This window comes from Ovis canadensis, chromosome 17, assembly GCF_042477335.2.
Source record: "Ovis canadensis isolate MfBH-ARS-UI-01 breed Bighorn chromosome 17, ARS-UI_OviCan_v2, whole genome shotgun sequence".
NCBI lineage: Eukaryota > Metazoa > Chordata > Mammalia > Artiodactyla > Bovidae > Ovis > Ovis canadensis.
In genome coordinates, this window is record NC_091261.1 from 55,458,432 (window position 1) to 55,471,595 (window position 13,164).

The 13,164-nt window shown below is 48.8% G+C and overlaps 1 protein-coding gene across 11 annotated transcripts in view; it reads right to left on the reverse strand.

Moving 5' to 3' along the window:
• Positions 1-13,164, reverse strand: part of EP400 (E1A binding protein p400) — a 112,120-nt gene that overhangs the window by 37,448 nt on the left and 61,508 nt on the right. For 10 of the 11 annotated variants that reach the window (XM_069557427.1, XM_069557426.1, XM_069557423.1 and 7 more), the window contains 7 exons: positions 10,634-10,800; positions 8,973-9,142; positions 7,899-8,141; positions 5,893-6,057; positions 4,494-4,649; positions 3,155-3,249; positions 2,281-2,552 (listed from right to left, as the gene is read on the reverse strand). In XM_069557427.1, coding sequence (XP_069413528.1) covers positions 2,281-2,552; positions 3,155-3,249; positions 4,494-4,649; positions 5,893-6,057; positions 7,899-8,141; positions 8,973-9,142; positions 10,634-10,800 — 1,268 coding nt within the window. The remainder of the gene's footprint in view (positions 1-2,280; positions 2,553-3,154; positions 3,250-4,493; positions 4,650-5,892; positions 6,058-7,898; positions 8,142-8,972; positions 9,143-10,633; positions 10,801-13,164) is intronic. The other variant, XM_069557428.1, reaches the window with a different exon arrangement.

Consider the following 13,164-nt stretch of genomic DNA (forward strand, 5'->3'; position numbering starts at 1 on the left):
GATCAATGGAACAGAAATGATCACCAGATTTTCTCCACAAATAAACTGCAAGGAAAAAAAGAGGGGGAAACAGAACCTATAGATTAAAAGATACATAAAAGATATGTTGATTGTTATGTATGTACCTCATTGTGACTTTGCTTCAAATATTAAAAAAAAAACATGAAATAATCAGAAATGTGAATACGGAACAGACATTTGATGATATTATATTTGCTCTGTGAAGGACAAAGTCAGGAGAATGAAAAGACAAACAACAGACTTGAAGAAGATATTTGCAAAAGATACATCTGCTAAAGAACTGTTATCCAAAATATACAAAGAACTTGCAACAATAAGAAAAATGGGGGAAGCAATAGCTATGGATTGGGATTGACATATACACACTAAGGTATTAAAAATGGATAGTCAACAAAGTCCTACTGTAATAATAAAAATTAAAAAAAAATTTTTAATGGATCAAAACCTAAAGAGACACGTTATCAAAAACATATAAATGTCAAATAAGCATATGAAAAGATGCTCAACATAATATGTCATGATGGAAATGCAAATTAAAACAAGATACCACTACACATCTATTAAAATGGCCGAAATCCAGATCACTGACAACACCAATTGCTGGCAAGGATGTGGCGCAACAGGAACTCTCATTCGTTGCTGGTGGGAATGCAAAATAGTACAGTCACTTTGGAAGACAGTTTGGCAATTTCTAACAAACTAAATAGTCTCTTACCATAAGATATAGTAATCACATCCCTTGATATTTACCCAAAGGAATTAAAAACTATGTCTACACATAAACATAGATGTTTGCAGCAACTTTATTCATAATTGCTAAAACTCCTCAGCAACCATGCTGTCTTTTAGAAGGCAAACGTTTTTGATTTTTTTCAGTTGCACCAGGTGGCTTGCAGGATCTTTCTTCCCTAACCAGGGACTGAACCTGTGCCCCCAGCACTGGAAGTGCAGGCCACCAAGAAGTCCCAGTATGTGAATGTTTTTAAACAAACTGTGGTGATTCCAAGTCTTCTCAGGTGGCATGAGTGGTAAAGAACCCGCTTGCCAATGCAGAAGACGTAAGAGATGCGGGTTTGATCCCTGGGTTAGGAAGATCTCCTGGAGGAGGGCATGGCAACCCACTCCAGTATTCTTGCCTAGAGAATCCCATGGACAGAGGAGCCTGGCGGGCTACAGTCCACAGGGTCACAGGGAGTCAGACATGACTGAAGTGATTTAGCACACACGCAGGGGGTGCTTCCAGACAATGGAACACTATTCAGTGTTAAATAGAAATGAGTTATCAAGCCCTGATGAGACACGGAAGAACCTTCAGTGCACATTCCTAAATGAGAGAAGCCATCTGAACAGGGTGCCTACTGTATGACTCCAACTATAAGACATTCCAGAAAAGCAAAACTATGGAGACAGTAAAAAGATCAGTGATTGCCAGGTTTTGGTGGTGAGAGAGGGATAAACAGGAAGGAATCAACCCAAAGAGCAGGGCACAGGTTTCCTGGAGGGTGGAGAGACCATCTGATGCCAAAGCTGAAGACCCCAAAATCGATTCTGAACAGACTCCAAAGGACAACCTGGGGAGAGAAGTAAGATGAATGTCCACAAAACAACCACAAAAGTTGGTGGGGTGCAACACAGCGTTTACTTTTTTGGACCCCAAAATCACTGTGGACAGTGACTGTAGCCATGAAATTAAAAGACGCTTACTCCTTGGAAGAAAAGCTATGACCAACCTAGACAGCATATTAAAAAGCAGAGACATCACTTTGCCAACAAAGGTCTGTCTAGTCAAAGCTATGGTCTTTCCAGTAATCATGTATGGATGTGAGAGTTGGACCATAAAGAAGGCTGGGTGCCAAAGAATTGATGTTTTTGAACTGTGGTATTGGAAAAGACTCTTGAGAGACTCTTGGATGGCAAGGAGGTCCTAAAGGAAATCAACTCAGAATGTTCATTGGAAAGACTGATGCTGAAGCTGCAATACTTTGGCTACCTGACGCAAAAAGCCAACTCAATGGAAAAGACCATGATGCTGGGAAAGACTGAGGTCAGGAGGAGAAGGGGGTGACAGAGGATGAGAAGGTTGGATGACATCACTGACTCAATGCATATGAGTTTGAGCAAACTCTGGGAGATAGCGAAGGACAGAGGAGCCTGACATGCTGCAATCCATGGGGTTCCAAACAGCTGGGCACAACTTAGTGAGTGAACACCACCACCAACAGTGAGTGAGTAAAGAATGCTTACAATACTCTACCTTACCTGTCGATGACATCCTGGAGGGATTCTTGACGTTGAGTCAGCGTCAAAATCAGGTCCCTGTGACTTTTCGAGGGCGATGTGTACCTGCTTGCAGGCCCAGCCCCCTTCCCGTGACCACGGTCAGAAGCCCTGAACCAAGGCACCTGCTCTCTGCCAGGCAGGGAACAAACCCCCAACAAGTCTCTGCCATAGATGGGAGAGCGGGAGCAGCGCCGTTCATTGACGAAATAAATCTGGTCCAGCCGCTCTTTCAGAAGTCTGCTCTTCTCCTCCTTCAACAAAAACAGGGATGAAAATGGCTACTGAGAAATAGCATGGCCAGCCTTACTGAGCCCTATGAGTCCCCCGTGTATTGCAACTGGCCATAGAGCATGCATAAGACTCATGGGGCCAGGCTACACGGAAAACAGTGACAGAAAAGCAAGCAGAGAAAACAGCGCCATTTTCATTGCCAACGTGAGTAGTATTTCTTCAGACACAGTGAGCATTTCTAATGTTTGAAACACTAGTAGAAGTATACAAAAAAATGGGAAAGGTAATTTTTACAATCCTAAAGCCTACTGGATTAGAAAAAGTGTTTTTATTTCTCTAATTCAATGGGACACCGTGTTTTTGATGGCATGCCTGGAGAATCCCAGGGACGGGGGAGCCTGGTGGGCTGCCATCTATGGGGTTGCACAGAGTCGGACACGACTGAAGTGACTTAGCAGCAGCAGCAGCAACAAACAGATAAATTAATACATATTAATATATATATATTAATATCACAGATATATTAATATCACAGCCCTCCCCCATGACGAGCAGCTTCTGAGAAGGACTTTCGCGTGTGCAGAGATGCCACGACGCTGCACTGGGGTCTACTGCACCATACCTGGGTGGGGCCAGCGACAGGAGAAGCTGGTTTGGAGGCCGCTCCGGGTTCTCCTGCGGCCAGCGGACTGACTGCCACTCGACCAGGCACACCCACTACAAATGGAAAAACAAAAAGCTGGCACACAAAACTACTGGCATGCCCTCTAGAGGCCCTCCTTCACTGGCATGCTTCCTGGAGCATCCTTGGCTTTCACAACCACATTTCTAGAATATGTCAACTCAAGTCTAAATCATTCAGAACCAACAGTGAGGCATTCCTGCTCTCTGGCCATGATCTGAAGTGAACGTCAGGGTCTGACTCTTTGCCAAGAGCCCTGTGTGCCCCTCAAACCTCCCCACCATCCTGCTGAGCAGCAGCCACAAGGGCCCTACACTCTGCTGTCCTTGACATCTCGGCAGCATCAACCCTGTGTGCCCTGGACAGAGGGATGCCAGGGCCCGGGACAGTCTGCTCCCATCAGCCAAGCCATGTTGCCTGTCTTCACAGAGACTTCTCCACAAGGACTATGAAGGGGGTGGCTGAAGTCAGTCATCAGTTCTCAGTGAAGGATCCACTTGCAGGGAGCAAGAGGAAGGGTTGAGATGACTAGAACCCAGTGGCTGGACTGGTGTCAGGTTGGGAGTCTCGGGCCTCACAGAACAGGACTGAGCACCCTCTGGGGAAGAGAAAACCTGAAGTATGAAGCCAACCAAATACAAGTAGAACTGCAAGTGGTCCAGCTGGACACAGAGCAGTGACCAGGACCCTCCAGCACCCACCCCAGCAACAGAGCCCCTGACAGAGATGGGGTGTAGTGACCAAGGGTTCTAGCTGTGAGAGGTCCTTGCCACCTCCTCACATCAACCTGAAAAGTGCCCATGTGCAACAGGTGGGCTCCCCAGCAAGCACTCCAGGAGGGTGGGTATGTCTGAAGCAAGGGACCCTGGCAGTAAGCAGGCTGTGGGGGTGCTGGAAGGAGCACTGGCCAGCTGGCAGGAACAACCCTGTTCTGTTAACTGACCGAGGGAAATTCTAGCACGTTCCCTAAATGTATTTGTAACATGAACAAGCAAAATTTCTCATGATTCCAAGTCTCCTGTTAGAGCAAAATCAAAACAAAAAGTCTTAAGGTGAGTGACGGCTGGTTGTATTCAACCAGGACCTTTGGGAACAAAAGAGAAAAGAGATGTAGCAGACATGCGCTGTCTGTGGAAATCAGAGGCAGCCACAAACAGGACTGTCGGGTTCTGGGGCCTTACAGAACCCATCAACATCCTCCAGCTGCCTCAGAAGCAAAAAGAGTTGGTAAGCACTCTCAAAGCCAAGTATCCCCCCAGCTCACAGCACTCCACTCTACCTGGCGGGGTCACAGGCGTGGGGCTTGGGCCACTGGCTGGAGGCTTGCTTCCCAGGGCATTCAGGGCCCCCGCCTGAGACACGGTCTGCATCACCACGGGGCCAGGAGGGCGCAGGTAGGACTGCCCAGGCGCCGACACAATCTGGAGCACACTGCCTGCAAGCAAAGGGCACGGGTCAGTCACGAGGTGCCTGTGCCTTCCATCCCCCAGCCACACCCACTTCCAAAGGTACAGAATGAGGTGAGAAACCAAAAATCCAGAATCAAATTTGCTCCAATGAGGCAACACAAAGTTCAGTTTGCTAGAGAAAGATGGAACTACTTCATTCACAATGAGTGAAAACTCTGAGGATCAAAGACACTTGGCTTAATGTCAAGAAAAACTTCTGCAACTCCTTGCAATGCAGATTTCAGGCAACGAGGCAGGTTCCCACTCACTGTCTCTCCAAGCCTGAGCCATCATGCGGGTTGGGGGTGGGTGGGGGTGGTTCCTGCCCCCAGACCACACATGGGTGCATGCCAGCTAGTCAAACTGGATGAAGAAATATCAAAAACCTCTGTGGCTCTATAACCACAGTTTAAGAAACCTGCCATTTTCAGCCTCTGTGTGATTTAGTCCTGAAGTGCTCTACTCTGGAATTATACTCTACAAATACTAGAGCGTACCAGAAATTCTTAAGAGATGGTCTCACCCTTCTGGTCAAAAAACTGGAGAAATACGGAGTAAACCAAATGAAACCTTTTTTTTTTTTTTTTTGCTGCAGGCTTCTTGGGGGCCTCCACTCTGCTAACATGTGACCCTGGTGTCCACATGGAACACCCCAGACAGGGCTGACAACTGAACTGTCCACCCCGACAGGAGTCATGAACGCCATGTCTGGGGAGGCTGCTTGGGGAGGTGGCCGGACCCCACCTCTGGGAGCTCTGGCCAAGTCACTGAGGATGAATTTTAACATCCCACTCAAACTGCATCCCCTTGTTTCCTCCAAGAAGCAGTTATTGCAGGAACATACCGCTCTCAGCCAGAGGCAGTCTGGAAGTTTTAAAGTCTGTACATAAAAAAAAAAATAATTTCTCCTATGTAAATTGCTAGTCTGTTAGAGTTTTGAGGGCAATTTACCTCACACTAAAATCTGAAAGGAGCCATTTTTTCTGTTTTGATTTTTAGAATAGGAAACTGTATTCAAAAATTTTTTTAATTACTATCCTCTATGTAATATGGACCAAGGGCCAGGCCACTGGGTGATTTACCAGTCACCTCCCTCATCTTTAGAACACCTACAAGCTGAGACTCATTTAGGCCAAGTGAAGCACCTGCGCTAAAGGGGCCAGAATCACAGCTGCAGGGGGGCGCCCCAGTCAAGCCCCTATTGGGCCACCACCCATCAGAGAGCCTTACCTTGGAGCTGTAGGGGCTGGCCAGCCGTGAGCTGCCGAAGCTGGCTGTGCGACAAGGTGAACTTGTTGCCTTGGAACTGCAGTGTTACGGGGGTCTCTGGTTGGGCGACTCGGCTCGGCGGGCCTGCGAGGGAAGCCAGTTGGGCTATTTTGACCACCTCCCCACCTGCAGAGATGCAGACAAAATGGGAATGAACATTCTTTGGAAGGGTTGGCGACTGCTCTACTGACAATCACTTGTCACAGAGAATGACCGTCTGTAGCAAACTAAAGTGTCACAGGAACATTCATTAGATATTGCTTTCTAACACTTTCAGAAGATATTTTAATAGAAAAGAAAAAACAATTAGAATTAACACCAGGTTTTAATGGTCAACTTACTTAATCCTAACAGGTAGAAATTTTAGAGTATCAGATATTAATAATTAACCAAACCATCAATGAATGTTTTACTTTTCTTTCCAAACAAGAAAAAGTAGCAAACATCAAAAGTAGCAGAAATATACTGGCCATACACTTTGAAACTCTCATATCAACCTCTTCCTTTCAGAATACTTTTAAAATGTGAGAAAGTACATATCGAATTTAGCTCACAGAGACAAATGAGATTTTATCACTACAGATATAAAATACAGAACTAGCTTTAATTATGCCCATAATCTTTTCAAAATTTGGCAATGTATTTAAGTACATAAATACATCACACTTTATGATACAATATTCACACTAATTTGAACTAGATAGTAGAATTCGGTCTATAATTCTAACTTAAAAAATGCAAAATTTAACACTGTTTAAATTCTTTCAAACAGAACTCAGATGAGATCATATGTACCTAACTCAAAATGATACTACCTTCAAGCTGGAATTGAGCAACAGCTTCAAAGGTTTCTTTAAACCCAATGGTTGATATTCGAGTCTAAATGTTCCTCCCATGAAAATTCATGCCAGAATTATTAGTGATACTATAAAAAGAATAGTTAGCCAAAGACTAGAAAAACGCCCAAGGATATGCTGCCCACAGAAACCGTAAACAAGGGAGGGGAAACGGAAAAGGAGACGCAGAGATCTGTGCATAGAAACATGACTCTTCCATGAGCTCCCCTCAGTCCACAAGCGGAGGCGCCAGAGTGAAAGGTGGCCTGGCCCCTCACACTCCCCTAAGCACGGCTCCGACAATACACCCCTCGGGACTACTATCTCAGGCCAAAAACACCCGCAGAACACATGTAAGGGGCTCTCCTGCCCTGGGCAATGAACCAGGATAAGTGCTCTTCATCTGCTGGCATGAGAGAGAGAGGCGTGACACAAGAGAAAACTAACTTAACTCAGGGTCTCCTCGTGACCCTACTTCCCTCTCCTGTCTTTCTAGAGAAGCCTCAACATAGCTTGTTGTGCCAACAAATAAGGTGCTCCAGGTGGTATCTGAGAAATGGTGTAGCCCAGATAGTTCTGTCAGTATATTTCCAACTGCAGCATGGACAGAGGTAGTAGACTAATCACACTGGTCACAATAAAAAGTTCTATTTAAAAATGTCAGTGATCTACTGCAAAACATCTCACTTAAGCAATAACTCACTGCAGCTTCAAATCTGGGGATAAGCCAAGAGACTAGCAGGAAGTGGGAGTGCAGTTCACAAGCTTTCCTTCCCCTGCAGTTTGCTCTCTGAGGGGCCCCTGGAGGCTGACAGGACGAGCCCAAGGCTTACTAAGGAGAAGTGCTAGCCTCAGCCACCAAGGCGGAGCACAAGCCTAGGAGGGAAGCAGAGCTGATGGACGGCGCCAGGAGAAAGGACAGAGAGAGTACAAGACCCTGGACCTTGGCCCTGAGGGGGGCCTCCCTCTGTAGGCCAAGGGCTAGAAAGGACAGTGTGGCGAAAGGCAGCACCGGACACAGGGTCAGGGAGACGAAGGGAGCGGACAGCAAGGCTCTTCACACGCCGCTCATCTGAATACAACGTCCTTGTGCAAAGAGGTGGCAGACCAGGGAGAGGCAAGGCCACTTACTCGGCAGGCGCGCCTGGGCCTGCGAGGTGAGCACCAGCCCCTGAGGCAGCGCACTCTGCCCGGCCGGGTGCGAGGGGGCCTGGGGCTGGGGCTGGGGTGGGCCCGGGGCGGAGGCCGGGACAGTGGTCTGAGCCCGCAGTTTCGCAGGATGGGCTGGGCTAGGTGCTGTGCTGAAGGTCGAGGTAGGCTGGTGTCTCGGAGCACCGGTGGAGGCCTGAGAGGTCTGAAACGGGGCTGCTGCCGCTGCAATTGATAAGGTTGGTTTGTGCAAAGCTGTTAGAGGTTCTTCATACAATGCAGTATTAAATCCGAATTTTACAAAAATAAAACAAACAGTATTTCTTTCACACCATCTCTCAAATGAGAAGCCCTCCCTAAAAGGGGGGCGGGATGGCCTAGGGGATGAGAAAAATCTAATATTTTATATGTTGTTAACTATTTTCACTTCATGTTCACCACCCTGCTACATGGTGTGTCTCTGGAGTAAACGTAGTGTCAAAGTCGGCCCTTCCGATGTATCAGTGAGAGCCACGTTCTCACCACACGAGAAGGCAGGCAGCACTGGCTGCCCTTCTTCCCAAAGAGCTCTTACAACAAGCTGCTCTGGCATTTACGAAGATCTCAGAAAAACACTGGTCGTGACCCCACAGATAAGGGTTACAAGACTATCTACTACCTTTCCTGCCGTTTAACCCTATCCTTCTTCACAGTAACAAGCAGGTTACATTGAAGTGGTGGCACTGAACACAAGAGCAGACTTCCTCAGAAGTTTCTTAAATGACGTTGACGTGTACTTCCCGACGTAAAAGAGAGCGTTTCTGCTGAGGTACATCTTCACCATCACATCAACAGCGACTCAACTAAGAATGTAAAGTCTTATACAATTCAAAGACATGAAAAAAACCAAAACTCATGTAAGAACTACACGTGGTCCCCTGGGAAAGCCAGAGTGGACAGTCCCACTCCTGCTCAGAGGAGTGGTCACACATCCCCATGGGGCCAGGGAAAGTGTGAGAGGAATTTCTTCCACAAAAACCCTTTGTGACGCAGAGCACAGCCCCCCGAGAGGCATACCTTTTGCATCCGGATTTGCAGAGAACGTGGCAATGGGTGGCCGTCCTCGAACATGGCCCTGTGGCGTGGCCGTGGCTGTGGCAGGGGTGGCCGTCCGGGGGGGGTGTGTGTTGGGGAAAGCCACGGTGCGGCCCTCAGGCTTCTGGCCGTACTGCACAGGCTGGAACAACCTGGACGCCCATGTGCACGGGCAGGGAGACGGGGACACTGCTGAGATGCAAAGGCAGGGCCCCCTAGACGGGCGCTGGGGACCCAGGGCCACCTGAGGGCAGAGGGCTGCCCACCCCAGGGGCAGTTTAAATAGGGAGATTTCTAAGTACAGTATTAAGCAGCAGCCACTCGCCAAGGACAGGGAGAAGGGTGCTTAGTACACAAAAGTGGTACCTCTACCCCTGCAATGCTTAGGCAACATTCAGGAGTGAATGGGATGGCAATTTTTAGGTTTCCATGAATGTGAACTAGAAACATTATCTCTAACACGAAGTCCATTAGACTACTCTTTGGACTAAGAGTCAAGCAGAGTGACAAGTCAACGTGCACAATTGGGTAACGAGAAGCAGCAGAGACGACCAAGCGCCTCACAGGCGCCAGTGGGGGAGCTGTAAAGGGAGGGCCACAACACAGCTTCCCCGGCCGGCTGCGTCACGGAGCAGCGTGCTCTTCACATTTCCTTCACCTGGAAACCGTAACGGCAGGAATTTTGTATTTCCAAAACCCTTGGGCAATGCAACAGGTGGAGATGGCCAGCAGAAGCAACTAAACGGGGCTGCAACAGCCCAGAGAGGACTTTGGCTTCACTGCCCCAGCTCTGTATTTAACTGAGGGCTGCAGGGCTCCTGCGAGTGCAGGCAAGGAAGCTGAGGGGAGGGCGGTCGGACCCAGGTCGTCAAGCCACATAAAAAAAAGGCAGTAAGAACAGGCTGCCAACCGCAGAGCTGGCCCGTTTCTCCCTAAATCACCAACCTGCTTTTTCCTGTTTCTGACCGGTGCCCAGAATTTTGCATAAATCCAACTCATGGATTTCGCCTACCTCGCCTACCTCAAGTCACTTGTGTTTTGAGTTCACCATCTAGGGTGTCTGCTCGTCTAGTCTCATGGCACCTGCAAGATGTCCCTTTTTACCCCTGATGCTGTAGCCGGGTGGAGCCTCTGCCAGACCTCAGGGCCCCACCCCACCGCACTCAGGGACCCCGATCCCGCCCCCAAAGTGCCCCCTCTGCCCTCCTACTCTGACGGCCCCCACTAGAGCCTGCACGAGGTTACAGGCGGTCTGACTGCCCCGTCTCTGACCACCTCCCCACGGAGAGCCCTCCCAAAGCCCAGCACTTCTCCAAAATGATGAAAGGGCTACTCTTCAGGCAGCCGAGTGGCCACACTGGCCTATCCGCACTTGCTGTTTATCCCAGAAACCAAGCACACCTGGGCATTTCGAGGAGAAGCAGGTAACCAGATTAGATGATTAGCCTTTCTCTTCACAAGCTGTAGCCCAAGTTCTCGTGTGGAACTCAAACCCAGTCATCTCAGTTCTCCCTGAGAGGCCAGGGTCTGTTTCAGCAGGAGGAAGAGGGGATGCCACCCGGACCCCACAACCCACAGCCAGCCAAGACCCAGTCAGAGGCAGCTGGTGAGCAGGAAGCGCCGCTCCACACCACGCCACACACCTGCTGGGCTTCAGTTTGACGGCCGCCGGCCTGCTTGATGGCGGCGGCGCAGTGAACAGCTCCTCAAAGAGTTTCCGCGTCACCTTCTTCTTACCCAGTAGTTCTGCCTCATGGCGAGTCATTTTACTTTCTAAGCCAAGAAGATCAAATATAGAAAGGTCTGTTTCCTAGGGAAAAAAGAAAACGATTTTGCTACATGAGGCAGGAAAAAAAATAACTGACTAGGAATCAAAGTGGATTCCAAACTGGGAAGGACAGGCCCTTACTGGCCATCTTCCCAAGAGATGCCCGGCGGGACTTGGTGCGCTCGGTTCCATTTTTTTTTTTTTAAGTGGACCATTTTTAGTCTTTAATGAATTTGTTACAATATTGCTTCTGATTTATGTTCTGGATTTTGGCCATGAAGCACATGAGATCTTAGCTCCTGACCAAGGACTGAACTCACAGTCCCTACATTAGAAGGTAAAATCTTGACCACTGGACCACAGTCAAGTCCCAAGTTCCCCATCATTAACACGGGAGTGATGGCATGTGGTCATCCCGAGAGGCAGTGGGAAAGAAGAGGGCAGCACTTAGAGACAGAATACTCAGCAGAGGAGAGGAACGAGCCTGGGAAATGCTGGTCTAGGCAGACGGAGATGCTTGGTCTTGTCAAGGCGGGGCTGGGAAGAGGCCCCAGTGTCCTGGTGCGGGTGCCGTGGGCATATGGCATGTCATTGTGTCCAGAGCCCTGGGGCAGCTTGCTCCACCTGCTCTTCTCTTGGGACTTTCTCACTCCCACCAGGATGGTGGGAATCAAAGGCGGAGGACAGCAGGTGTGGGCAAGGAAGTGGAGACATGAGAGCCCTCATCCCCTCACACATGGATGGGGATGCGAAACTGAGCAACTACTGTGGGAAATAGTCTGGCAACTCATCTAAAGGTTAAACATGGACTCACCATATGACCCCACAATTTTTCACCTGTCACCCATGTGCCCACGAGAAGAGAGCCCCACACCCACACAAAACTTGTACATGAATGTGCACTCACTGGCTAAAAGAGTATAAACCACCCAAGTGTCCCTCAGCTCGTGGACAGATGGACATAATGTGGTCCATCCAGACAACAGAGGAGAGAGATTATGACGCATGATGCAACATGGATGAACTCTGAAAACACTACGCTCAGTGAAGTAAGCCCCTGACACGAAATGTTTGGACCAGATGAATCCACAGGGTCAGACACAGGTGGGGAGCGGGGGGCGGGGGGAGAATGGGAGTGACAGTGTGTGTGGATTTGCTTTGAGGCAATGAAATGTTCTAGCATTAGCTGCGATATTTGCACAACTCTATGAATAGACTAAAACCAACAAACTGTACATTTCAGACCAGTGAGCTTTATGGCAGTGAGTTAGCTCAACTAAGCTGTTTCAGAAACGAAAACACAACATAAAGACTTCCATTCACGAAACATTTCCCCACCCAAGCAGTATCTTCAGGTAACCTGCTTCTGACTCATCTTTATTCCTCATGGCTCAGGTTTTCTCTACCTCAACAAAGGACACATTCCTACATTAAGAGTAGTGATCAGTGGCAGCACGACATCCCTCACATTAACTCACCATCAACTGCTCACCAACCGGCCCCTTCTTCAGACCATCGTGTACATTAACTGACTCCTCACAAGTGCCTGGTGTGGTGAGGAGACCGAGGCCAACTGAGGAGGACCCAAGGCCGCACCCCTGAAGGCAGAGCCGGGACCTCCATCCATAACGACCTGGCCCCAGGGTCGCATGCTAAACCTGCACAAGTCTATCCAGGCCACAGGGCTGTTCCCGTTCCTTAGTGTCTGTGAGACCTGATCCCTGGTCCTCTGGGGTAGAGGCAACAAACAGGAACTCAGGCACCAGCCTGCCAGTGGCCTGGCTGGTCAGGGCAAGCTCTCAGTCTCCCGTGTGGAAGCCAGAGTAGGAATGCCGACCCCGAGGGCACAGCCCCACCCCACTGAGACCCGTGAGCTCAGCACACTTGTGCTGCGAATCACCTGACCTAACCCAATCTGTTGTTTTAAAATCTGGGGTTTTCAGAAACTTTCATTACCCCCAAATTCAAACACAGAAAGGTATACAACTATAATTTTTTTGGTTAAAAACAACCAAATTTCTCCACCTAGGGATAGTTGTGTGTGCCTGGTTAGTTGCTAGCTGTATCCAACTCCTTCCGACCCCCAGGGGCTGTAGTCTGCTGGGCTCCTCTGTCCATGGGATTCTCCAGGCAAGAACATCGGAGTGGATTGTCATGTCCTCCTCCACGGGCTCTTCCCAACCCAGGGATCAAACCCATGCTGGATTGTTTACCACTGCGCCACCTGGGAAGCCCTAGGTATAGCTACTAATATTTTAATAAAAAGACCTGGGTCCCCACCCTCAAATTACACCTATGAAAACACCCCAAGGGTCCTGCAGTTCTAAGTCCCGCTCTCCTTCACACACTCTGCTGTGCTCACGAGCCAACAGCCAAGGAGGAAAATCCTCAAAGCATCCTTCACAT